General features: G+C 49.2%; 1 protein-coding gene and 1 long non-coding RNA gene across 2 annotated transcripts in view; one reads left to right on the top strand and one right to left on the bottom strand.

The window, feature by feature from the left end:
* Positions 1-4,311, top strand: part of LOC144785093 (uncharacterized) — a 5,283-nt gene extending 972 nt beyond the window's left edge. The window contains exon 2 of the long non-coding RNA XR_013601757.1: positions 4,236-4,311. This is a non-coding gene — a long non-coding RNA (uncharacterized LOC144785093). The remainder of the gene's footprint in view (positions 1-4,235) is intronic.
* A 235-nt stretch (positions 4,312-4,546) lies between these two features.
* Positions 4,547-22,883, bottom strand: UNCX (UNC homeobox). Its single transcript, XM_078664195.1, has 3 exons — positions 22,497-22,883; positions 16,121-16,296; positions 4,547-5,747 (listed from the first exon to the last, which is right to left on the bottom strand). Exons 1-3 carry the CDS (start codon positions 22,759-22,761, stop codon positions 4,863-4,865), a joined length of 1,326 nt encoding a protein of 441 aa, XP_078520321.1. The 5' UTR covers positions 22,762-22,883; the 3' UTR covers positions 4,547-4,862.
* Between the last annotated feature and the right edge of the window lie 4,631 nt (positions 22,884-27,514).

Below are 27,514 nucleotides of genomic sequence, written 5' to 3'. Positions count from 1 at the left end.
GCAATTTTAAAATTGAAAAGAAAATTCCTTGAACTACCTAGTGTCATACTCGAACGTTATAATTTCATGAAAAGACGTCAGGAACAAGATGAATCTATTGAAGAATTCATATCTGCTTTAAGAAACCTTGCTGCTGAGTGCAGTTTCGGAACTTACCTTGAAACTGCATTGAGAGATCAATTCGTGTATAATTGCTGTCACAAGAAAATTCAAGAAAGAATATTGAGTTGTAGAGACCCTTCCTTATCTGAAGTATTAGAAATAGCTAAAGGTATTGAAAGGTCCATTGTATCGTCAAAATGCATTACTGAAACTTCTTCTCTCATTCAACCTGATACAAATATTAATGCTTTATATACTAGAAATAAGCCCTTTCAGAAACCTTTTCAAAGAAGAACAAATGCCTTTTGTTTTCGTTGTGGTTCGAAAACACACTTAAGTAACAGCCCAATTTGTCCAGCTCAAGGAAAAAAGTGCACTTTTTGTCAAAAAATAGGGCATTTTCAAACCGTTTGTCGTAATCGTAAGAGTTCTCAGATTAATAATATTTCTTACATTACAGGTGAAAACTCTGATGATGTCGAATTTATTAACACTGAAATGAAAAATACCACTATTAACACTGTTGAAATTGTTACTCCCAATAGAAACTTAGTTGAAAAAGAAATTCTTTCTATTCATTCAGTTTCTATTTGCATGGTTGATTCCAATGGTCTGGCACACGCAAAAGATCCAACTTGCCAGGTAATTGTTGATCATTTAACAATTGACATGATGGCAGATTCCGGTGCCCCCGTGACCATTATCTCTGAATTACTATTCAATACTCACTGGTCTTCCAAGATTGCCCTTGAACCATTGGATATCATACCAAAAGCATATGCTGGAAAAAGCATTGAAATGTGGGGATATTTCATTACTAGCATAATTTGTTTAGGTAGAAAAATATATACAAAAGTATATGTTGCTACTAATGGAAAATGCATTGTTGGATGGCAAGATCTTGCCAAAATGGGTCTCAAGCTAGTCCCTGGTTCTGATTGCCCCGTTCAGATAAATGAACAATGTGATGTATCCTTCGTTAATTTCATTGATGTAGGAATAATTAACAAAATCATTTCAGATTTTCCTGAAGTCTTCAATGATTCAGTTGGTAAGATTAAAAACTATGAACATCACATTCGCCTTAAACCCAATGCTATTCCTGTCATACACAAATTGAGGAATGTTCCTCTTAATGTAAGAGATGATTTGAAAAAGGTAATTTTGAAGATGGTTGATGAGAAAATAATTGAAGCTGTTGACTCATCTTTATGGGTCAGTCCGATCGTAGTTGTTAAAAAAAAAGATTCCAGCATTCGTTTGTGTACCGACCTTCGATCATTAAATCAAAACATTTTGATTGACTGTTATCCATTACCCAAAATTCAAGAACTTCTCACTGGACTTGCTGATTCTAAATTGTTTACGCTTTTAGACTTAAGGAGTGCATACCACCAAATTCCCTTAACCAAATGTTCATCTGAACTTACCACGTTTATTACTCCTTTTGGAGCCTTTAAATATCTAAGACTTCCCTTTGGTTTAGCAAGTGCCGCAAGTGTTTTTCAAAAATTTATGAACAGCGTTTTATGCAATATTAAGAATGTACAAGCATATCAAGATGATGTTTTAATTCATTCCAAAAATGTTGATGAACATGTTAAAGACTTATATGTTGTTTTATCTCGCTTCAAGGATGTTGGTATCACCCTTGGTACAAAAAAGTGCAAGTTTTTTGTTGAAGAATTAGACTATTTAGGTCATTCCATCTCTACCATAGGTATCAAACCTAAACTTTCCCTTACTCAGGCCATTCAAGATGTACCCATTCCAAACAACAAAGATAATTTGAGATCCTTTCTTGGTCTCACCGAATATTATTCGAGATTTGTGATGAATTATTCTCAATTGGTTCAGCCTCTTAGAATTTTAATGAAAAAGGATGTTTCATTTTTGTGGAATGATGAAGCAGATTTGGCCTTTAATAACATCAAAAAGGTCATCATAAATTCTCCAGCTCTTTCATCCTTTACACCAGGTCTCAAATGTGGCATTTTTGTAGACGCAAGTCAAAAAGGCCTTGGTGCTGTCCTTTGTCAATGGAAAGGTTCAGTAGAACATACCATTGGTTTTGCGTCAAAATCACTCAGCAGTGCGGAATACAATTACAGCACCATTGAAAGAGAAGCCCTAGGTTGTGTATGGGCTGTAGAAAAGTTTAAGATTTACATTTGGGGCTCTCAATTTTTATTATACACTGACCACAAACCTTTAATACATCTTCTAAATGGGAATGGCACTGGCAAAGCCTCTTCAAGGTTAGTTAGAATCCTTTCAAAATTAAATGACTTCAATTTCAGCATTCACCACATTGCTGGAGGCAGAAATATGAGAGCTGATGCTCTCTCTAGATTGCCATTAGAAAATAATAATGACGTACTTGGAAATGATATTGAGTGCGTTGTTGCCTCCTTAGAGGACTTAATTCTCTCTCCTCTTTCTATTTCTGAAGAGGATTGGTTCAAATGCTACACTGAAGATGAAACTCTTATGGCAGTAAAAAACCTTATAATCTCAGGCTGGCCCAAAATTCGTTCTCTTCCCGCCCCTTTAAAATCCTTTGCACAGGTTTCTGAAGAATTAACAATTGTTAATGGAATAATTTTTAGAGATGACCGTTGCATTCCACCTTTAATTTTGCGCAAAAAATTATTTTTCACTGCGCATCAAGGTCATCTAGGGGTAGGTGGTACCTCACGTAAATTAAAAGAGCATTTTTGGTGGCCAGCTATGGAAAAGAATGTAAATGATTGGATTGATACCTGTAGCATTTGTTTAGCTTCTGATAAACACTGGAAGTTACGAAATGTATCTTTACATAATGTTCCTATTCCTGATGACCCCTGGTTCAAGCTAGCCATTGATTTTTCAGGACCCTTTGAAATTTTGCCTCAAAATCAACGTTACATTGTCTCTGTTATAGACTATTACTCCAAATGGTTTGATTTTGATTTTTGTACTAACCCTGATTCTGCTTCAGCTATAAGATTTTTACAAAGGATTTTTAGGATGGAAGGACCTCCCAAAGAAATTGTTAGCGACAATGGTTCGCATTTTTGTTCTAACGTCATAGAGGAATTTTTCAAGAAATTTGACATAAAACACTTGAGAGTAGCCCTATATTCTCCTACATCAAATGGTTTAATTGAACGAATGAATCGATTTTTAAAAGAGGGCATTCAGACTGCTTATTCATGTAAAGAAAATGTAGAAATTTTTCTAAGAGAGAAAGTTTGGGCATACCTAATTACACCACACTCCACCACAGGCTTATCACCTTTCAGATTACTTAAGAAAAGAAGCCCACATAATACTGTTTGTCCTTCCTGGATTAAAAATCTGATTCCAGAGAAAACTGTTTGTTTAGCATGTTCTGACAGAACAAAACTTAAGAATAATGTTGAGAAACAACAAGCAGTACAAACACGGAATTTTAATGCCAAAGTTGTCTCTAACCCTGAAATTTTTGCAGTAGGTGATTGGGTCATGTTTAAGTCTGTAGATAGAATTAAAAAAGGCCTTTCTAAATTTTCACTCCCTACTCAAGTACTTAAAGTGTCCAAAGGTTCTTTATTTTTAGATAAGAGAGGATGGCGTAATAAACGTTCACTCGTCAAATTAACTTCTGACCAAGCCAAGAGCATCCTCAGAACCAAGAGTGAAAATGAAAGTCATTCTGGGTCTTTTCTTGATTTACCACAATTAGAATGTCCAACTCCTAATGACATTTCTTCTTATTCTCAAGTTACTCCAGTTTCTGATGAGGAAACTTCACCTCCCATTGAAATGTCACTTACTCTTACTGACGATGTTGAAAATGATAGTACTGCTTGCCAAACTTCTGATAATGCATCTAGAACTCATAGAAACTGCTCTTTTCCCACTCGCTTTAGAGATTATTATTTTTGTTAAGTTTCATTTCTAGTAGTTAAGTTTTCTTTCAATTTCTTTATTTGATAAGGAGAGAGGAGATGTAGAGTTCATAGAATTCAAGTAAATGTTTATCACGTGCATAGTTTCTCATGATGTATATTATCACGCGCATCTCTTGAAGAATGTTATCTTTCAAGAGACGCGTCTCTCGTGGCAATGATTACCTGTAAGCTTCAACTGTGAGTTTGTCACTTCTACAGTTGGAGTTTACCGGGTGTGGATGTGCTCCTGTGATGTGTTTTGGTTTATCTTAATAAACCCACTTAAAGACTTCAACGACGTCTCCTGTATATTACTTTCAACAAGAGAACCGTCACTTTACACTCTGGCTGCTAACCTCCTGTCGTGGGGGGAAGAAGGGAAGGAGGGGGAAAGCCTTAAATGAATAAATTTGTTAAGCAATAAACACACAGGCAGGCACGCACACACAGACACAGAAGGGCGGTGCGTGGAGGTTGGGGGAGCAGTCCTAGCCAAAATCAGTTCCAAATACACATCGCCAGGATCATTTTTAGGCTTTTATTTATATAAAAAAGGAAAGTTTTACATATATAAATATTTTATACATTTTTGCATTGTACAAGGTTTTGAGGATTCTCGTTGTTTTTTTCTCGCTGTATTTTGCTCCTAACAGTTTTTTTTTGTTCACACAGAAGTCCAGCTGCTACTAGGCAATAAACGTGTTTTTTTAGAACAAAAACTATAAACCGATATTCACCTGATTGTACGGGTTTATTCTAGAGCTGCTGGGGTAGCCTGATATGTGGTGTCCGCTCGGCTTTGGGAATGTCAGAAGTTACCTGGGCTGAGGGGGGTTGGGCTGGGGGTCAGTCCATGTCCACCACCTCCTCACAGTCCAGGCTGCTGTCCGAGGGGCAGGGCTCGCTGCTGACCCCTGTGCTGCCCGGCCTCTCTGTACCCGTGCCCTCATCTGTGGTCCTGGGAGACTTTGGCTGGGAAAAACAGTTGTCCTTTGGGCCCTGCTCGGCCTGACCCGGGCTAGTCCCGGGATAGCGGCTCTCGCCCCCCGCCGTGCAGAGCTCGGCCTGGCCGTGGCCCGGGCTTGCCCCGGGACAGCGGCTGTCCCCCGTCGGGGAGGCAGAGTTCGTGCTCCTGTCCTGGTCCGCCCTGGTCGGGGTGTCCTTGCCGACCGGGGCGGTGGGCTCCTGGCCGCAGTTCGTCTTCAGGGCGGCCTGAGGCACCAGGAAGCCCAGGGGCTGCGTGATGGGGTAAAGCAGGAAGTGCCCCTTGCCCAGCAGAGGGCGCGCGCCGCCGGCCCGGAAGTCCTCGGGCGACTTCCGGCGCGGGGGCGAATGGGAAAGCAGGCTCTCCACGCTGAAGGGGTTCAGCTTCGGGTAGCTGGAGGGCCCGTCGTCCTTGGGCCGCGGGTAGTAGGCGGCCTCGGCCGGCAGGGGGCGCCGCTGCGGCTCGGACTCGTTGCTCTGGGACAGGCCGCTGTCGCTGTCCGAGCTGGCCGTGTGTAGGGAGAGGGCGCCGGGCGAGTGCAGCTGCCGCTGCTGGCTCTTCAGCAGCTTCTTCTCGTGCTTGCGCTTCTTCTTCTCCATGCGCTCGAGCTCCTTGCGCGCGATCTCCTCGGGGTCCATGGGCTCCCCGCTGCACGTGGTGGGGTGCGAGTTGTGCGCCGGCCGCCCGGGCCCCTTCTTCGTGTTCTCCTTCTTGCGCCACTTGGCCCTGCGGTTTTGGAACCAGACCTGCGGGGAAAGAAACACGCCGTTAAATAGTGCTCCCAAGGAAGGGCGGATGTTTACATACAATAAAAAAAAATATTTTTTTAATTATTTCTTTATACTTTACATATTTTTAATTTATTCGTATTTCACTTGTTTCGGGTACATTGCATGTATTTAAATATGTGTACGTTGTTTACTGTTTCTTTTGTATATTCTTTATAGTTCGTTCAGTTGTATTTCATTTAATTTAAAATTGCTTTATTTTTCAAGATTACTTAAATGTATTTTAATTATTATTGACGCGTACTTTTTATTTTATATAGCGCTTTAAATGGTCTTACTTCATTCCATTCATGCGATAAAATTCCCTATTTATTTTACTGATGTATTTTTTGCAGCTACTCATTGTATTAATATAGCACACTTATAAATGTTAGATTTGTATGTGTTACCAAATCACAATTTGTTAATTAATTTGGGCATTTGTATTTTACATATTTATTAGGAGTCTGTGTCTAATCATAATTGGAAACCTTCCTTCTACAAATTAAATGAGATTCTGGTTCCAATCCAAAAAAATTCGACAAAAGCGAAGACAAAGACCATGATGAAAATAGAGTACAAAAGTCACCTGTAATGAGACGTTTGGTCTGATATAAGATAGAAAACGACTATACGTATTTCATATTTCAATTACGCCATACGGGGCGGCGAGAATAAAGTAAATGCACATGTCTCTGACCGCACTCAGTTGTTAATAGGAGGCATTTCTGCTCTTTAGAGCTACGAGTGCGTATTTGTAAAAGCCCATACGTATTATCAAAAAATAAGCTCTAGACATTTGCTATGTCACATCACAACGCCATTCAAACAATAGTACAAACAATATTAGGCAACATGCGATATCTAGTCATCCGTGCTATGTATATACTGTGACAACTCGCCGTGATGGTTCAGACATCACTACAATTAAATACACCTGACAATTTGCACTGTATTATTCCAAATGGTAAATGGAGATCGGGTCGAAATTAATAAAAACACTGCTACAATCGCTGCATTTTACAGATTTACACCTACTCTTGCAATTGTGACCTGAACGTGTCAACATAAATGACACAGGCGTGCCTTAAACTTAACCGAATACACCAGCAATGTTTGTTATTAAAAACTGATTATTTGCATTTTTATCTAAAAATTTGATTAAATTAGTTTTGCGAGATGTAAAAAAGCAGTTATTAAAACAACCTATTCTTATGTTGGGAGGCTATTTGTTAAAGTACCGACACAATGCTAAGCAAGTTGTATTCTTCCAAATACAAAGTAATCAGAAGGCACTCATGCGTTGCACAAACAAATATAAAAATAAACACAATTAGATTTTATTTTTACTAATAAAGCGACTCGCCAGTGCAGACTCTGCCCTCTGCATTAAATGTGCCGAGTCAAGGAACAGCGATTCAATTCACAGACTTGCGCTACGCACGATTTGTCAAAATAAACAACGGAGGGGGAACAACACAAGCTGCGGGAAGGTGTTTAGGTGTGAATGTGGTTGCAATAGATTTAAATCTGCCACGTCAGTGAGAGCCCCCCCCCCCCCCTTGTGCTGGCTAAACTCCTCCCTCTCTTCGAGAGCTGAACCCGAGTGTTGACAGCGGGACTTTCACTTTTAATTTCGTGGGTGTTTCCGCTTCCTGTTGTGTGTTTGAAGGCACGCGGTGTTTCTGTAAAGAAACTGGTAGCAGAATTAGGGTGCTGCCCGTTGTGGTGCTGGGCACACAGGCTCTGTACAGAGGCAGCTTGTTGTGGTATCTGTGCATCTCTTGGTATGCTCTCCACAGGATTGGAATTTTGCATGCTTTGGTGGTTGTGTGCTCCGGGGTGTTCGGAAGGTTGTGCATCTCTGTGCCACCTTAGTACAGGATACTAATTCTGCAGTCTTTTGTGGTGTGAGTTCTGGGGTCGGTGCAGTTCCTTTCCCTGAGCTATACAGGATGTATTGTACAGCATCTATAGGTATGTTGGTAAGCACCTCTGTCCCATGTTCTGTACAGTATGCCAACGCAGTATGTTTTGGTGGCGTTGTGTTCTTTGTGTTGTGCAACTATGTCATGCTGTGTACAGGATGTTAATGCTGCTAAGTTTTGGCGGTGGTGTGTTGTGGGGCGGTGCCCTTATGTGCCATGCTGTGCACAAAATGTTAATGCTGCTATGTTTAGGCGGTGGTGTGTTGTGAGTCGGTCACGCCTGTTCCATGCTGTGACAGGATACTAATTCTGCATGTTTTGTGTGTGTGGGAGGGTCAGTGCACCTCTGCTGACGTGTGTTTTGGGAGTGTTGCGGCCTAGGTGCTGAACACCACTGTGTCATGCCCTGAATAGGATACTAATGACTCAAGTTTTTCTGGTGGTGTGCTCTTGTTGCTGTGCACCTCTGTGCCATGTTTTGCAAAAAGACTAGGATTCTGAATGTATTGGTGGAGAGTGTGAAGTGAACATCTGTGCCATGCGTGCTACAGTATGCCAATGCTCCTATTTTGGAGGTGAGTTTTTAGGCCGCCCACCTCTGTGTGAGATGGTGTTAATGCATGTTGTGTGGAGTGTTTGTGTGATCTGGGGGTTATGCAGCTTTATGCCATGGTCTAAAAAGGATACTAAGGCTGCATATTTGGTGTTATGTTCTGTGCAGCTCTGCGCCATGCTCTGTACAGTACACTCATAGTGCAGATGTTGGTGTCTGCGTGTTAATCTGGGGTCTGTGCAGCTCCTTGCCGAATGCCAGTGATGTGACTTGTTGGTATGGGTGTGATGTGTTGTGCAACTTTGCACTATGCTCTGTACAGAACGATAAAGAAGTGTGTTAGTTTATTTGAAGTCGGTTCAGCTGTGCTCTGATGCCAATAGTGTGTTTTGTGGTAGTCATGTGGGCTGGGTGTTGTGCAGCTGTGCCCCATGCTATGTACAGGTTGGTAATACGTGGTGTTGGTGTGTTCCGAATCCTTTGCAGCTTGCACTTCTGATTGCTCCTGATGTATGGTTTCTGAGAGGTGTGCCACCTCTGTGCCCATGCTCATTACTGACACTGGTGTGCCACCTATTTTCCCATGCTTATTACTGACACTGGTGTAGTGAGGTGTGCCCATGCTCATTATTGACACTGGTGTGGTGAGGTGCGCCCCCTCTGTGTCCATGATGAGTACTGCCACTGGTGTGGTGAGGTGTTCCCCCTCTGTGCCCCGTGTTACTGACATAGGTATGTTGTGGTGCGCAGCTGTGCCCATATTGTCTATTGACACTGGTGTCATGAGCTGTGCCCCTCTGTGTCCAAGCTGTTTACTGACACTGGTGTGGTGAGGTGTGCCCATGCTCTCTGCAGACACTGGTGTGGTGCCCCTCTGTGTGCATGTTCGCTACAGACGCTGACGTGGTGTACTTCTCTGTGGGTGATTTTCGGTCGGATGAGGTTAAGATCACCAAGGGGGTACCACAGGGCTCTTGTTTGAGCCCTACTCTTTTTAACACCTATGTGGCCCCTCTGGCTGATATAACGAGAGCTTTTGGTTTCTGTCCAGTGTCCTATGCTGACGATACTCAGCTGCTTTTCCCATTTAAATCTTTGACCCCAGAGGTTAAACAATCTTTCTCCGAGGGGATGAAAGCAGTATCCCAGTGGATGTCTTCCAACTTTCTTCAGTGCAATGTTGGTAAGACTGAGGTGATGCTTTTCGGTGAGGCCAAGATTCTATGGTCCCCTGACTGGTGGCCATTAGATCTGGGGCCAGTGCCAGAACCAAAACTAGTTATCAAGAATCTTGGGGTCCGCCTGGAGCCGGAGTTAACAATGAAATTACATGGTAACAACACGGTGGGGTCCTGTTTCCATGTGATAGGACTCCTCCGTAAGATATTCCCGCTCCTTCCTAACTCCATTAGAAGAACTTTGGTTCAGGCTTTAGTGATCAGCCGGCTTGATTATTGTAATGGTCTCCTGGGGTCTGCCAACGAAGAGGTGTTGGACCCTCTACAGGTGATTCAGAACATTGCAGCCAGGCTGGTCCTCAATGCTCCCCCTAGGTCTTCATCCAAACCTCTGCTGCAAGAACTCCACTGGCTATCAGTTCGCCAGAGAGTGAAATTTAAGACATGCTGCTTTGTGCATAAGGCACTACATGACTTGGGGCCTCTTTATTTGGCAAATAAATGTGTTCCTTATATCCCCACACGTACCCTCAGATCAAGTGACCAGTTGCTGTTAAGAGTACCCAAGATTAGAAGGTCCAGACTGGGTGGGAAGGCTCTGTCAGTGGTGGGTCCTATTCTGTGGAACAGCCTTCCTTTTCAACTTAGACAATGTTCTGATCATTTTGCCTTTAGAAAACAACTTAAGACTTTTTTGTTTCAGGATTAATAAGTCAGGTCCCAAGCCAGTCAACAATCAATTGAAACAAGAGTATTGGTCCTGCATCATTGTTACTATTTTCCCGGTTTTTGCTACTGCCGTCTACAGCGCGGAGATACTCCTTCGAGAGTTTATTCTAGCGCTCTACAAACCCGCAAATAAATAAATAAATACTCTCTGCCTACACTGGTGTGGTGACGTATGCACTCTGTGTACATGCTCTATACAGGCGCTGGTGTGGCGAGTTGTGGCTCTCAGCGTCCACGCTCCCGACTAACAGTGGTGTGGTGATCTGTGCCCTGTGGGTCCTCACGGTCTACTGACACTAGTGTAGTGAGGTATGACCCTCTGGGTCCTTACTCTTTACTGACACTGGTGTGGGGAGGTATGAACTTATGGGTCCTTACTCTTTACTGACAGTAGTGTGGTGAGGTATGAACTTCTGGGTCCTTACTCTTTACTGACAGTAGCGTGGTGAGGTATGACCCTCTGGGTCCTTACTCTTTACTGACACTGGTGTGGTGAGGTATGAGCCTCTTGGTCCTTACTCTTTACTGACAGAAGTGTAGTGAGGTATGAGCCTCTGGGTCCTTACTTTCTACTGACACTGGTGTGGTGAGGTATGAGCCTCTGGGTCCTTACTCTTTACTGACAGTAGTGTGGTGAGGTATGAGCCTCTGGGTCCTTACTCTTTACTGACAGTAGTGTGGTGAGGTATGACCCTCTGGGTCCCTACTCTCTACTGACACTGGTGTAGTGAGGTATGAGCCTCTGGGTCCTTACTCTCTACTGACACTGGTGTGGTGAGGTATGAACTTCTGAGTCCTTATTCTTTACTGACAGCAGTGTGGTGAGGTATAAGCCTCTGGGTCCTTACTCTCTACTGACACAGGTGTAGTGAGGTATGAGCCTCTAGGTCCCTACTCTTTACTGGCAGTAGTATGGTGAGGTATGAGCCTGTGGGTCCTTACTTTCTACTGATACTGGTGTGGTGAGGTATGAGCCTCTAGGTCCTTACTCTTTACTGACAGAAGTGTGGTGAGGTATGAGCCTCTGGGTCCTTACTTTCTACTGATACTGGTGTGGTGAGGTATGAGCCTCTAGGTCCTTACTCTTTACTGACAGAAGTGTGGTGAGGTATGAGCCTCTGGGTCCTTACTTTCTACTGACACGGGTGTGGTGAGGTATGAGCCTCTAGGTCCTTACTCTTTACTGACAGTAGTGTGGTGAGGTATGCGCCTATGGGTCCTTACTCTTTACTGACAGTAGTGTGGTGAGATATGACCCTCTGGGTCATTACTCTTTACTGACAGTAGTGTAGCGAGGTGTGTCCTCTGCGCCCCTGATCCCCACTGACACTGGTGTGGTGACCTATGCACTCTGTGTCCATGCTCTATACAGGCGCTGGTATGGCGATTTGTGGCCCTTGGTGCCCACGCTCCCGACAAACAGTGGTGTGGTTAGGTGTGCCCTGTGGGTCCTTACTCTCTACTGACACTGGTGTGGTGAGGTATGAGCCTCTAGGTCCTTACTCTTTACAGACAGTAGTGTGGTGAGGTATGAGCCTCAGGGTCCTTACTCTTTACAGACAGTATTGTGGTGAGGTATGGGCCTCAGGGTCCTTACTCTTTACTGACAGGAGGGTAGTGAGGTATGGGCCTCAGGGTCCTTACTCTTTACTGACAGTAGTGTGGTGAGGTATGAACTTCTGGGTCCTTACTCTTTACTGACAGTCTTGTGGTGAGGTGTCCTCTGCGCCCCTGATCCCTACTGACACTGGTGTGTTGACGTATGCACTCTGTGTCCATGCTCTATACAGGCGACACCCACACTCCCGACTAACACTGGTGTGGTGAGGTAGGACCCTGTGGGACCTTACTCTTTACTGACAGTAGTGTGGTAAGATGTGCCCTCTGCACTCATGGTCCCCATCAACAGTGGTACAGTGAGCTGTCCCCTGTGGGTCCTTACTCTCTATTGACACTGGTGCGATTAGGAGTGGACCGTTGCGCCTGTGATCCCGACTAACAGTGGTGTGGGAAGTGTGTCCCTCTGGGTCCTCACTCTCTATTGACACCGGTGTGGTGAGGTGTCCATGCTCTCTACTGACAGTAGTGTGGTGAGGTGTGCCACTCTTCGCCCATGCCCTCTTCTGACAGTAGTGTGGTGAGGTGTGCCACTCTTCGCCCATGCCCTCTTCTGACAGTAGTGTGGTGAGGTGTGCCACTCTTCGCCCATGCCCTCTTCTGACAGTAGTGTGGTGAGGTGTGCCACTCTTCGCCCATGCTCTCTACTGACAGTAGTGTGGTGAGGTGTGCCACTCTCTGCCCATGCTTTCTACTCACAGTAGTGTGGTGAGGTGTGCCACTCTCTGCCCATGCTCTCTACTCACAGTAGTGTGGTGAGGTGTGCCCTCCCTGCCCTCTACTGACAGTAGTGTGGTGAAGTGTGCCACTCTCTGCCCATGCTCTCTACTGACACTGGTGTGGTGAGGAGTGCCTCTCTGCCCATGCCCTCTTCTGACACTGATGTGGTGAGGTGTGCCACCCTCTGCCCATGCTCTCTCCTGACAGTAGTGTGGTGATGTGTGCCACTCTCTGCCCATGCTCTCTACTCACAGTAGTGTACTGAGATGGGGCCACTCTCTGCCCAGGCTCTCTGCTTAAAGTAGTGTACTGAGGTGTGCCACTCTCTGTCATGCTCTCTACTGACAGTAGTGTGGTGAGGTGTACCACTCTCTGCCCATGCTCTCTCCTGACAGTAGTGTGGTGATGTGTGCCACTCTCTGCCCATGCTCTCTCCTGACAGTAGTACCGTGTGCCATCAGTGCCCATGCTCTCTCCTGACAGATGCAACCCCTCCTCCTGTTTCAAAAGGGACCTGAAACTCCATCTCCTAAACAAATACTTTCATGACCAACGTCAACTAACCTAGTCTTCTTTATACAAGGTGTCTCCCCTCTCCCTGGACTTTCAGGGATAGTGGGTGACCGGACGATGTCGTTCTCGCCCTTTCTTTTGCTCTCTCCCCCTCCGCTGTACTGCATATTCATTCCCATGTTGTATTTGTATCTGTGGTTTGCTTCCTTTCTGTCGGCCTACTATGTAATTGTAATGTCCTCCTGCTGTGTACTGTGTGTATGTAAAGCGCTCTGATACCTACGGGTCGAGCTAGCGCTATACAAAACTTTTTAAAATAAGTAGTGTGGTAAGGTGTGCCACTCTGTACTCATCATTTGCCTGACAATGGTGATCCTGCTATGTGCGACATGTGTGCATCTCTGTCTTGAGCTGCATTGCTCGTAGTAGGGCAAGTACGTCTGTACAGGCACTCGAGCTGCAGGTGTGGGTGGGTACCACGGTGCCATGCGTTGCGCGGGCACCTCTGCCCCAGTGCAGGCCCTCGCGCTGCAGGTGCGGATGGCGAGTGCACACCTCTGTGATATTGGTGGCGGTAAAGACCACTCTTCCATACCCCGCAGAGACTGATTGGGTGGGCATACCTGAACAATATGATACAGGCCCTAGTTAGTGTTAGTTATGTACCTCTGCGCCACGAGCTGCAGAGGGTGATGGCTGGGGCACTCTCGATGTAAGTGTGTATGGCGGGTGTACGATTTTGCCATATCATATGGGTGGTATGCACCTCTGTGCCATAGGCAAAGAGGCTGGCAACTGTAGAGGCGGGGGGGGGGGGGGCACCTCTGCGCCATGCGCGTAAAGGCACCCGCGCTGGCGGTGTGAGTGGCGAGTGTACATCTCTGTGCCATATGATACTGGTGTTGATGGGTGTGAACACAACTGTGCCCTGCTCAGTACAGACACTCACACTGCAGGTGTGGGCAGCCGACGTACACCCCTGTACCCTGTGATACAGGGCTTGGTGCTGGGTACGCCCCTACGTGCCAGGAGCCGCAGAGGCTGAAGCGGGGAGGGCACCACCGTACCACACGTGCTGCAGGTGGCGCCGGCGGGTGTGCCCCACCGCCGCCCGGGCGCCGCGCCGCGCGCTAAACCAAGGCAGCCTCTTCAAGGGCCGCCGCCGCTCCTCTCACTGGTAATTCGGCCCTTTGTGCTAATTCCTGCCGGCCTGTCATTGAGAATTACTCATTACCGTATTAAAGGGAAATGGAGGGTCTCGACTTCACTTAACCAGCTCCGAACAAATTGGATAAAAGGGTTTCACACCAGAGGAGGTCAGGAGGGGAGGAAAACGCCATTTTGTAAATACCGCTTCAAACAAGGCTAATGCTATAATGGCACTCACCAGCGCCCCTGCCAGCTTCCGAGACTGCTTTAAAGCCCGGCTCTGGAAATATGTACACAGGTTTTAATAGAATGCGCTGTTTTAGTGGAGACCAGGCTTTTCTGCTTCTTTTAACGCAAGTAATGCGGAAACCCGCGGGCGCACGCACGTTCGCTGAACCAAACGAAACCGCCCAATAATGTTCAAATGTGTTTAGCAGAATATAGTATTTTATGGCTCAAAGGGGCAAGAACGTTTCGTAAATAGGTATGTCGGTGCACGATAAATATAATGCAGTTTGCGCCCCTGAAAATCAGTGCCAACAGCTGATTGATGCTGTTGAGGGTAAATAAGAACAGTGATTACAAAATGGGAGGGGCTCTTTTGTATATTTTGGTACATGGGTGGAGGACTATTTGATTCATTCAACTAAATCCAGATCTCGCATTTCAGCTTCTAATGTTTGTATTTATTTTACATTTTAAGGTGGATTATAGGGGTATTGTGGTCAACGTTGCGGGCATAAAGGACCATAATGCTGAATCGTCTGATAAAAATAATTTGAACACCAAGAACGAAAATGTTTTTAAATTTAAATGCAGAAGACTAGACGCCGATTTTCACAATATTTTCAGCGCCTTTTTTCTGTAAAAAACATTTTTTCAATATAAAAGTATATTTACACAGCATATTTTTGTGGTGAAAAGGAATTGAAGCAGAGCTGGAGATGGCCTGGGCGCTCGAGACTGGAGCTCTGTGGGGACTGAGGCTGCTAGGGACGAGAGCTGCTAGGGACGAGAGCTGCTAGGGGATGGGAGCTCAGAAGGCTGGGGCAGTGGGACTGCTAGGGGAAGTGAGTTGAAGGGTACGAGGCTGCTAGGGGACGGGAGATCCGAAGGCTGGGGTTGCTAGGGGAAGGCAGTTATAGCGGCCGATGCTGCTAGTGGACGGGACTTAAGATGGATGGGACTGCCAGGGGACGGGATATGTTGGGGCCGAGGCTGCTAGTGGACGCGAGCTTGAGTGGCTGGGAGCTCTGGACTGCTATGGGACAGGAGCTAAGAATACCGGGGGTTCTGGGGAAGGCCCGTGCTGCTAGGGGAAGGGAGTTCTGATACCACTGGGAGCTGCTAGGGCGTGGGAGCTTTAAGGGCCAGGACAGCAGCTGTGAGTGAGCCTAGCTGTAAAGACAAAGGGAAAAGGGGTTTCGAGAAGACCAGGACTGCTTGAGGACGGGGCTGCTAGGAGACATGGCTCTGGGAGGACTGGCTCCGCTAGGGGGTGGCAGCAGCTAGAGGAAGGGGTCCCTGAGAGGGCTGGTGGTAGCTCCGAGAGAAAGCCCCTGGGCACTGGGTGGTCCAAGGGGCAGGGGGCTGCTAGAGGCAGCGAGCTCCAAGAAGGCCAGAGCCACTAGGTGATGTGAGGTCTGAGAACACAGGCTGGGTGTTAGGAGAGGGCCCTATCTCCGAATGCACCGTGTATCTGCCTCCCATGGGCTGAGATTTTAACTCTCGGTGCGGCCTAAGCTCCTGTTACGGTTTTGAGCGTGCTTGGGGGTAGATTTGCAAGCCCCTTGCGCCACCTTTGCGTCACTTTTCCCATGTTAAAAGTGACGTAAACGTGGCACACGGAGCTTGTAAATCTGGCCCATATCATCTAAGGAACCAAGGCCCTAGTGCCAGCGCACTAGCTTGGCGCGGGCCCCCCGGGGGACGATGAGTATTCGATCTCAAGAGGAGGCCACATACCTGCACCCTGGACTCCACCAGGTCGAGCCGCAGCGCCAGCGCCTCCCGCATGAACACATCCGGGTAGTGGCTCTCGTTGAAGGCCTTCTCCAGCTCCTCCAGCTGCCAGCCCGTGAAGTTGGTGCGGGTCCGCCGCCTCTTGCAGCCGGGGCTCTCTTTGTCCGGGTCGCTCGAGTCTGTAAAATCACCGAGAAAACAACACCGTGAGTCCGGTGAAACGCGCGAGGCCTCGTCCCCGCACCGCCCCGCGCCCACCACGCGCCACCTTCAAAGCAGGCCTCAGCATCTACCAAAACACAGCTTTTGTGTTTACCATCAAAGAGGCGCTGCACTGTCCCAAGTAAGAAAACAACGAGGCTGAGCGCCTCGGTGCCTTTCTCCCTCACACTCTCGGGGATCAAAGGCTGCCATGATTGTTTTTCCGGATTTCCCACGTTGGTCAGCCGAACTTTGAGGCAATCACAACGGCCACCTGCCGAGAGATGCTTCCCACATGTATTATTTCACTGCTGCTTTTCCCCACATTAAATGGCGGGGTGGGGAACAGGGTACGTCCTGGTTACAAGAACATTTCGGACGCACTCTGGACACGGCTCCCTCCAAAAAGGCCAGTCATATGGGGTCACCGGGTTCTACAATGTCTGTCGACCCTCTCCTACAGAGCCAGGTACCTGGGGCTATTCTGCGCCTAGAAGACAAGCTGCATGCCATGATCGTTCTCATACAGGGCCAAAGCTGAGGCTGTCATCCAGTTCCCACGAGGCCCGAACCCTACACCGAGAAGTCATCACCCCTCTATTAAAGGGCATGTTATCAGAGGTCACCTTTCTCCTATAAGGCCATGCAGGTATAATCTCACCCCACCTCCACATACAGTTACATGAGGTCACTACTATCGCAAGGCCAACCAGTGTCACCTTGCAGTTGCAAGGCCTGTCACCTTTCTTCAACTAGGCCATATAACTGCCATCACATCATTCCCTCAGGTTGCTTGGAGTCACCCCGATCTAAAAGGGGGCACCAAAAAGGCTAGTCACCTGCTCCCAGTCATCTGGTACCTACAAGACCTGATGCAGTTCTCTCAAAGGGCCCTTCGCTTGTGGTCACTTTGCTTTTCAAAGGTCAGTGACACAGCTTCTACAAGGCAGCCCCTGGACATGATGGCATGCCTACAGGCCCAGTCACCTGGAGTAAATCCTCTTTTAAAGGGAAGAGTCCGTTGCATCCTCCCTGCTCCTACAAGCTACGGGGCCACCCCACTCGAAGAAGAAAAGTCTCCAAACCAATCACTTAGTCAACTCGCTTCTGAAACCTGGACCCACCTGACCCCAACCAAGCCAGTCGCCGTCTCCTAGAAGGCCAGTCACGTGGTGGCCGCAGACAGAACAACAACGGAGCGATAAACAGAAATGTATAATCTGATAAACATGTCCCAGATCATCCTTTAGTTTTATGCCTCAAACAGGGTGCTTTGGGGAGATCAACAGTGTCAATTGTTAACATTTAAGTTTTGTTGCTTTACAAAGACTTGCTGCCCCCCAAACCTTTCCGTGCAATATGTCTCACTCCTAAAGCAGATAAAGCAATGCCTCCCGTCCACCCCTACAACTTTAAAATCGATTAGAAGGGAAATCCTGAACCGCCAGAGGTACACAGATTTCCATACTCGGCCAGATGAAACGGATTTAGCCTGAGGTTATGGGCACCTTTCCATGTAGGTTGAATACACTACATTTCCCTGCCCTAGAGGTAAAGCACTAGACTGCTGGCCCTATATGAGAGAGACGGGAATTATGGACTTAAAAAGCCGAGTGTCAGATCCCTTTTACTTACATTCTGCGGGCCCAGTTATTGGCTTCTTTTTGCTTTGCAGAGGCCCTTGGCTGTTGTTTATTTGCTGGTTTATTTGCAGAGGTTCTAGATTGCCCTTCTCCGTGTTTTGTTTGCAGAGACACTGAACTGCTCTATCAGTGATTTATTTTCAAAGGCCCTGGGTTTCCCTTCTTGGGGAGTTCTTCCGGATTCACTGGATTTTTGTAGAGGTGCTTTTATTTCTAGGGGCCTAAGTTAATACAACTTGGAGCTTTAATTACAGAGCCATAGGATTTTTATATGCCGGTGCTTTATTTACATAGTTCTCTAGATGCACTTACGCCGTTTTTTTTTTTTACACAAACGTTCTGCTGCCCAACCGGTGATTTGTTTACAGCTGCCCAGGGTTGTACTATGGGTTGTTTACTCACGATGGCTCTGGTTTGTCCTATCGGTGCTTTATTTACAGAGGCCTGGGCAGTCCTACCTGTGCTTTATTTACAGAGGCCTGAGTTGTCCTATCGGTGCTTTGTTTACAGGATCCCTCGGATGTCCTATTGGCGGTGTATTCATGGGACTCTTGGTTGTCCTATTGGTGCTTAATTTACAGCGGATCTGGGTTGTTGTACAGGGCCTGGGTCGTCCTTTCGGTGCTTTGTTAACAGGGGTACGGGGTTGTCCTATCGGTGCCCTGTTAACAGCGGCCCTGAGTCGTCCTTTCGGTGCTTTGTTAACAGTGGCCCTGAGTCGTCCCTTCGGTGCTTTGTTAACAGTGGCCCTGAGTCGTCCCTTCGGTGCTTTGTTAACAGTGGCCCTGAGTCGTCCCTTCGGTGCTTTGTTTAACAGTGGCCCTGAGTCGTCCCTTCGGTGCTTTGTTTAACAGTGGCCCTGAGTCGTCCCTTCGGTGCTTTAACAGTGGCCCTGAGTCGTCCCTTCGGTGCTTTGTTAACAGTGGCCCTGAGTCTTCCCTTAGTCGTCCCTTCGGTGCTTTGTTTAACAGTGGCCCTGAGTCGTCCCTTCGGTGCTTTGTTAACAGTGGCCCTGAGTCTGCTTTGTTAACAGTGGCCCTGAGTCGTACCTTCGGTGCTTTGTTAACAGTGGCCCTGAGTCGTACCTTCGGTGCTTTGTTAACAATGGCCCCGGGTTGTCCTGTCGGCGCTGTCTTTGCAGATGCCCCACTGTCATTTGTCCCACCCTGCTAACACCGTGCACAAAGTCAATGGGGTGCTCTTTGTTCAGCCTGCCAGCCTTATTCCCGTGGACCCTTTGTTACCCCACTCATATAGAAAGGCCTAAAGAGTTTAGGGAGTCGGTAATATATATATTTTTTTTACAAACACCTCTTAATTGTTGGGTTTTAAAAAATCTTCCCCGAGTTACCACTGCACAGACAACCATCAAAGCCCAGCCTTAGATTCAAGAGATGACACACCCCTGCTTTACTCAGTATCCGTGATGCCAGGCTTGCCACATCAAGGCCCGGTGCGCACGGTAAGTAACCCGTGCACAAGGCTACCATGGAGCAATCATGGGCATGGCTTACAGGGCACGGTGTACACAGACCCTGCTCCCACAACAATGCCCTGGTTATTGCTGCTTCACGCCGAGGACGGCTATGGAACGAGAAGCGGCCGCCCCAGACAGAGAGACCTGCTCCGAAGCCCACGGCTTCAGATGACAGACCGAGCCGCCGAGAAGGTAAGCTCGACTCCAGCCGCTATAGCTGCCCCTGTCTGTGCCAGGGAGGCCAGGCGAGGCACTAGCCCCGGTCAGCATACAGGGAGCGGCGAGGGCTCCCGTGCTGACATCCCGGCCGGCATCCATCCGTGCACACACCGGCCTGATGTGTCCTCACAGACCCCGGCACAAGCCTTTGTACACAGACTCCGCTGTCCGTGGACCACTTTCGGCCCCGCACGGACGTGGCTTCAGCCCTCTCCACAGATCACATCCTGGTTACCCACAGAGCAGAGACCCCGTCCACAGACTCTAATGCCCGTGAAGCTCAATCCACGCGCTGCTGTCTCTCCACAGACCGTGATGTGCTTAGATGACATCCTGGTTACCACAGACCAGTGGCAGCACCCCGTCCACAGTCCCAGATGCCCCTGAAGGCTCCCGCTACCAGTGGACACACAAACCCCGCTGCTGCCGTCTCCCCCCGAGGCCCGTGCCCGCGGCCCTCCACCAATGGGGCACACAAACACGTTCGTTACTGGGTCTCATGCATTCGCACAACGAACCGCGGACCCTTAACAATCACAACTGGCTGATACGTCCGTAAACCCCGAACTGCTTTGTTCATGTAAACCCCGATTTCACCTCGACACCCACCACCTCCCTCTCTGATGCCAAGCTCGCCGCGGTCCTTTCAACATTCCGAAATCCAATCCATCTGAAACTTCTGTGTGCGCGTCTTTCCGATACTAAGACATGCACACGGCCCCTGCCCTCACCGACTGACGGATTACAGGTACAGACTTCCGCCCTCAGTCATCGCCCAGGCTCCAAGCTCCCACCACACCCACAGCCCGGGCTGCCACCCTCACCCACAGATGTGACTCAGGGCTGGCACAGGACGTCTTCTCCATTCGTATATTCGCCCATGGAACTGGCCTGCAACAAACTTTTATGTAACTTCGAGCAAGTGTTCCGGCCCTCGACTAAAAGAACCCCAGGTGCCAACTACCTCGAGTGCGCGTCACAGCAACAATCCCATGCTTGTCCGGTCCCTGTTTCAACGTCTGCCCCTTATCGCGACAGTAACACAGCTCTGCCCAGCATCGCCCTAGTAGAAGAGAATCGCGAATCCAGTAGGTCCCCTGAAGCGCACCCAAACATTACCGCTTAAGAACAGTCCCCACCAGCTATGGGAGAACCACGCGCCACATCCATTACCCAAAACACAACAATAAATCGCCCAACCTACTCCCGACACCCTAACACAACAAAGAGAACTGAGAGCCACCAATGAACCTCACGCCCAGCCTCTTCCAGGCCACCTTGCAAACAAACACCTCAGTTGATAGTTGACAATCACACAGCATGCAACCCCCAACTGTGTCCACATTTGAGTCAGGGGACCTCAAAACCTGACAACAGTCCGGACGCACAGACCTGCTCTGACAGCATTTCCTCACCACGGCGCGCTGGGCAAGCTGCCTCAGCGTGGCCCAGGATACAGTGCCGAAGGTCCGGCTCCTGCCCCGTCAACCCACCTCCCACGGTGTGGAGACTCCCTCCTCATCAAGCCAGGGCAGTGCCCGCACCTCACTCCTCAGCTGAACCCCCCCAATGCGCCCTCACAAGGGACCTTCACTCCGGGCTCGCTTCTCTGCGTGCAGCGCTGCCTCAGACAAGGGCCGGCTCTCCAGGCAGAGGTTGGTCCGGTTTGTGACCCCTCTATATGTGGGTCTTGGATCTGGGTGCAACTTCCGGGGTGGGGATGTCTTCTCTCCATGCCTGGACTCCCCTACATCTGCGCCCCTTCTAGTCAGTACCTCGGAAAGTTTACTTAGTGGATGCTGTGAGAGGCTCAGTGTCCCCTACTCCTGGTCGGGAGCGAACAATGAAATTCATTCTCGGTGCCCGAAACCTATTCTTTCAGGGTCAGGACCACGGGTCCCAGCTTCACCCTTGAAGCTATGTCTAGTTACTGTCACTTAGTCTAGTGCTTGGTCTCTATCAGCACTGGCTTCTATGAGCATCTCTCTTCGCCTCCGCAGATGCAGTGTCCCTTCTCCATCATGGGAACTCAGTCAATGGACACTGTCACACAGTCCAGGGACTTGGTCCAGAAAGCCTCCTCCTCAACCACCGGGAGCTCGGTTCGAGCTCTCTTGTAACTCAGTCCTGGCGCCCCTTGCTCAGTTCCCATCACCATCCCTGCACGCTTCCTCTTAAAGGCACTGTGTGCTAGGTCATTCATTTATTGGGCTCAGCCCTGGGCTTTCAGAGGCCCCGCTCCCCCGCCTGAACTCTTTCTCATGCTTGTCCACTGCAGCCCCACCATCCAACTCCTTGAGCTCACTCAGTGCTCAGTCACTCAGACCGGGGGTCTCCCCTCCTCAGTGAGCTCCAGTACCTGCACTCTAACTTTTGAAGGACGCCTGCACACCCTTAACACGTGTGAATCACTCAATGCCCCCTGTCACTCAGTCTTCGGTCCCTTCTCCATGCCTGCGCTCTTTCTCTTACAAGACACCTCTCCATCCCTCACACAAGTGTCCTGTTACTCAGTCCGGCCTCCCTTTCTCAGGTCCCAATATTGGGTGCCTTTGAAGGGTGCCTTCTCCACCCCCTGGAGCTCAGTCTTTGTCTTCGGTCTCGCGATCCTGCCACTGACAGTCAAGTGTACCATCACTCGTATCCCACCCCTTCTTCACTCTTCCTCCTGAAGGGTCTTTGGAGGTTCCCTATGCAGCTCACTCTGTCTTCTGTCACTCAATCCTGCCACTGATATCCAGGTCCCATCACTGATCAGATCTCGTTCCGAGCTGGGTCCCCTCTCCATCCACCGATGCACATCCCCAATGCACCCCACTTCCCCTGCACCCCCTCTTACCTGACATCTTGTACTGCTGCCCGTCCCCGTTGAGGCCGCAGCCGGAGGGCAGCAGCTGGCCGGAGTTGACGACGGAGGCGGCGCACGATCCGCCCAGCAGTCCGTCGATGGAAAAGGGCCCGCCGGCGGCGGACTGCAGCTGGTGCCCGGCGGCGGCCAGCTCGTACACATGGTGGTGGCTGAGCGGGTAGGGGAAGCCCACCATGCCGCCCAGGGAGCCCCCGAACTGGGCGTGCGGGTGCTCGAGGATGCGGCTGTCCATCATGTCCGGGCCGGAGGGGCGGGAGCCTGGAGGCCGGAAGGCGGAAGCGGCGGTGGCGGCTGCTCCTCAGCGGCCGGCGGGAGCGGTGCACAGTGACGGGCCGGCGCGGCCGGGTGGGGACATGCTGCCAGCGCCGGGGCCGCCCTTTACTTTATCAGCAGCACCCTTCCAATAATTAGCCCGGGCTTGGGGAGCGCCCGGGCCAATCACAGGCCCGCCTGGCCGTGACGTCACAGACGGGGCACGCACGCCGCGTCCTCCGTATCGATTGCTAATTATACCTGACATCCACCTCAATAAACAATATCAGAGCTGTCACAACAAGACAAGGGGGGCTTTGATAAGAACTACACGCCCCGCCCGGCTTGAGATCTGACTGATACCCAGTTAAATACTAGCAGCAGCCCGTGCTTGCTGGCTGCGGCCACTCCCCCCCACCACCCCAAGCAGCGGCACTAATAGATTTCCCTTTAAAACACTGGCTGGCGTGTTGTGGGGATTTTTCAGCAGAAATGCTCGACTCTCTGAACCTTTAAAGTGATGTTGCTCCAATTACAGGGAGACATTGAGCGGCAAATAGACTGATGCAATAATAGAGATTCGTCATCCGCTGCTTTTCCCGAGCTGTCACATTGAATTTAAAAGTACAGGCTTCCTCATCTCTGCGCGGGGCCGCCGGAGCATCCTGTACAGTATTTAAGGAGCGGGTTTATGATATTATAGGAGGGGGAGGGAGGGGGGGCTGGGTGAAAGATGTCTTCTCCGAGTATTGATCTATTGACAGGGAGAAAAAAATCAAATATGTTATTAAAAACGACTCTTTTCCGGCTAATTGAACATAGCTGTTTAGTAAGCAGTAAAAAAAAGACATTCGTCGGCTTCCCCGTAATAAGGTTCCCGGTGCAGCGCGATGTATTGTAATTAAATTACATTTCGAGGAAAAGTATGTTTTTTTTTTCTTGCGATAAGTGGCGGGGTGAGCCAACAGCTGTTAAAATAGAATGCAGGGGCAGATGAGGGGCGTGAAGGGGTCACTTTTAAAGTGCAATTTATCTGCCTTTAGGTGCGATTATCACTACCCGAGCACATACATATAATTTTCTATTATAGGCCGAGCATGCCTGTATTTTTTTATTTACTTCCAGCCTCCCGCCGGCCCCTCCTCCGCCGGTTCCGGCTCCATTGTGCTCTGTTCGCGATTTTCTGCCACATTTCGTTGTTATCGGGGGGGCGATCGTTGTTATCTGTCCTGTGCAGAGCCGGGCCACCGCTGCACGGGGACAGATAAGTGCCACTAAACCCACACAGGCTGAGCAGAGCGGGGCAGAGAGTGGGCAGGGGGGCCCGCGGTCCTTTCTGTCTCCCTAATATTTATCCGCACCATCTGAAGGAGTTTAAACTGAATTGTACACCCTGACCCCCCTCGCTCCTAAAGGGGGAACTTTCCTTCTCATCCCTAAACCGAAACCCCATCGCCTGAAAAGGCGGAAAAGATAGAGCAGGAAGACAAAGAAAACGCTTAAAAATGACTTTGAGGGGGTTCGGCAGAAGGAGGATTTTTTTGGGGGGGGGGGGGGGGTGGTACAGTCATTCTGGCTGTCAACAGAAAACACAACAGTTTTCCCCGGTTTCAATATAGAAAGTAAAAATAGATGATTTGCACAACACGCTTTTGTAAAAAAGAAAAGAAAGGAATAAAATAAAATAAGTGTAGTGCGCCTTTAATGTACAGCGCCGCGCGGAAGGGCGCCTCCACACCTGTAATTGAATATCACACAATAAACTGGCGCCTTCCTGTGACCGAATCCAGTTTTATTTTTTAATTATTCGCTCCCCTTTAAACAGGCCGCACTCTCAGGCGGGAGATGCAATCTGGATTTCTTCGGCAAACTGTAACAGTAATAGGAAAATGACTCTGCCGGTATTAATTCCGGGGTCAAGAAGGCCAAGGGCTCCACTTTTCACCATAATTTAATTTCTTTTCTCTATAAATACTAAATGTAAACTGTGTCCGCTGGACCAAGTTCTGCCTCCGGCAAGAAACGCCTCATTTTCAGCCCAGGCTGCGAGAGAGGAATGCGGCGGGGACGTGTTTCTGAATACAGAATGGCAAATCAATCCGGCAAGCATAAAAGGACGACTCTCTCGTCTCTCCCCCCACTCTCTCTCCCTCTCTTTATTATAAAGAATTAATTCGACTTTATTCCCCCCATCTTCTCGAGCTGACAGAATGTTAATTTGAGCTGAAATTTCTCTCGCCTCTCACTCCCTGACCCCTGGCACCCACGGTGGCGTGTTGTAATAACCTGAATCTTTCAACAGAAGCCCTGATAATTGTTACCTTATTAGCATGCAAATTGTTTAATTAATATTATTATGAAGAAGCATATAATCCGTCCGTCACTTGACCCCGGGTCCACTCGGCAGCCTGCCTCCTGAATTTCAATGTCTACATTTAAACCGACTCTGTTTTAACGTCTCAGGGATTCGTGTCTTGGCTTAGCTTTAAAAAAAATCATTGAAAGTGTGTTTTTTTTAGAGCTGCCTTTAATGGCGGGGAAAGCGAGCTTTTGATACAGCCCGGCCTTTATATCTTTTTACACTGCTATCCATCTGAACGCAAATTATGGAAGTCGTTTTATTCTTTTTTTTTTTTTAGTTGGGACATCAAAATTTAATAATTGCTTCCTTGTCAATGACTACTGTAAAGGCGGCTGCTTTAAAGGCTCCCCTTCATTTCTGAGTACCGCTGTTCCAAGCAAACAGCTCGGCGGCTGCATGAAAAGCAGCCCTTGACACGCAGTCCTGGGAGACTCTGCATTTAAATCCCCCCTTTCTACAGCCGAGTGACACTGTCAGATGCTGGCTTTAATTAACTTGATAATAAGACGTACACGGCTCGCGCGCGGGACGGCCGCCCCCCTCGCCTTGTTTCCACTTTTATCACAATCTGGCTGTTTTATCTCCCGCAGCCCTGCCCCCGGCTGGTGTAGGACGGGGTTTGAGTCGAAACGGGGGAAAAAAAACCATACGCGTGGGCTGAGTCTGCTGTGGTACTCTGCAGAGGGGCGTCTCCTCCAGATGTACCCCGATAGCAGGGCGTGAGCACGAGCACCTCAAACTGTGACGTAGTTCATTTCCTCACACCCTCTCCAAGACGGAGTCACTTCGAGAAGTTTGGTGAAGTGTCAAAGTGCAACTTTTCCCCTAAAGTCCACACGCTTTGGTGTGTGACCTGCATTCCAGCTCCCAGGGGTTAGCTCCCAAAATGTCGCATCGAGGGTCTCCGAGCTCTGGTGTAGCCCTGCTCAAGATGGAGTCAACTTTCAGAACTTGACCCCAGCAGCAGGGGCCAAGCTCTGCTTCAAAGTACAACAAGCTCCCACTGACCCAACCTGGCTCACCCGGAATCAAACTGTGACCCGAACGTCAGACGCATAGCACGTCCAGCCAACCATTTAAACTGAGCCTTATCAGAGGCCAATCACACCATGGCCTCTAGCTTGCATCAAACTGGGCCCACTGCTCAGAGCCACAACAACTTTAGCCCAAGGCCTCGTTTTCACCCACCTTTCGGCAATAGTACCGTTAGCCTAATCCTGCACTCATCTCTCCGAGATGTAGGCACCCCCCACCTCAGCCTTTCATCTTGTGGCAAGGGTGTGTGATGTCATGTAGTTTGTCCCCACGCAAAGCATGGGTGTTTTTTATAAAAACAGCAGAAAATAAGCAAACTGGTTGGAAACCTAAAGGATGGGGCCTTCCGCTTGAAAAGTGGGAGTTTACCAAGGGCGAGGCTAGACGAGCCCGCCTTTAGGGCCCGGCCCCCCGGCCCACACCGCGCCGCCATTGGTTCATAGGCCCAGGAGGCTGCCCTATGGGCAGCCATCCTGGGAAGTACTTCCGGGTCAGGGGGCGCGTGACGCACGTCCGGTGGGGGCGTGGGGCAGAGGCCATGACCTATTTAGGTCTGGGTCACGGTCAACTCGGCCTCTTTCCCCGCCTGCGCCGGACCTGATCGCCACTCCCTGTCCGTTAGTCAGCTAGTTTTAATCTTTAAACTTTAAGTTAAACTTAGGTTGCCCAGTAGCTTCCCCGCCCCATAGTCTGACCCCCGAGGACATTGACGGAGTGCCGACGAACCTCGACGTGCAGCGGAGGAGAGAGCGCCGACCGGGTCGCCAGGTGAGGTGCCGGGGTTAGCTGAGGCTGGGGGCGGGCGCGGGTCCGGGGCTTGTTTGACGCCTCCTCCTGCTGCAGCCCGGTGAGGTGTTGGGAGCGGAGAGCGTGGTGCGGGCCCGCGTTCGCCTGCAGCGGCCTTAGGAAAGGGCAGCAGAGCTCCGGCGCCGTCGCCTGGCGGCAGGGTGGGTGTGGGGGCGAGGGAGAAGGGTAGCGGGACTCAGAGTAGTAGGTAGCGGTGCAAAGAAGGTACCATGGCACCCAGGGGGCAGAGCCATAAGCGCAAGGGCAAAGACCCGGAGATTGCGCAGTTACTGGCCTTGCTCCTCCAGAAGTTTAACGGGGACGACGAGTGCAGTGAAGTAGAGTCTGAGGGGCCCCATTCCGATCCGGAGGGAGAGACCCCGAGCATTGCGGAGCGCCCACGCAGGCGTGGTGTTCCGCCCAAAGCGGCGTTCCCTCCCCTGCCCAAGAAACCGAGGGCACAGAATCCTAGGGGCTCACGTGGGCAGAAGAAGACAGGGAGCGGTGGGGGAGCGGGGCTGCCCCCCCCTCCGAGGGTTCCTTCGCCGAGTGC

Source organism: Lissotriton helveticus, chromosome 10, assembly GCF_964261635.1.
Source record: "Lissotriton helveticus chromosome 10, aLisHel1.1, whole genome shotgun sequence".
NCBI lineage: Eukaryota > Metazoa > Chordata > Amphibia > Caudata > Salamandridae > Lissotriton > Lissotriton helveticus.
Note: the sequence above shows the minus strand (reverse complement) of the source record. Positions and strands in the feature narration are given on the sequence as shown.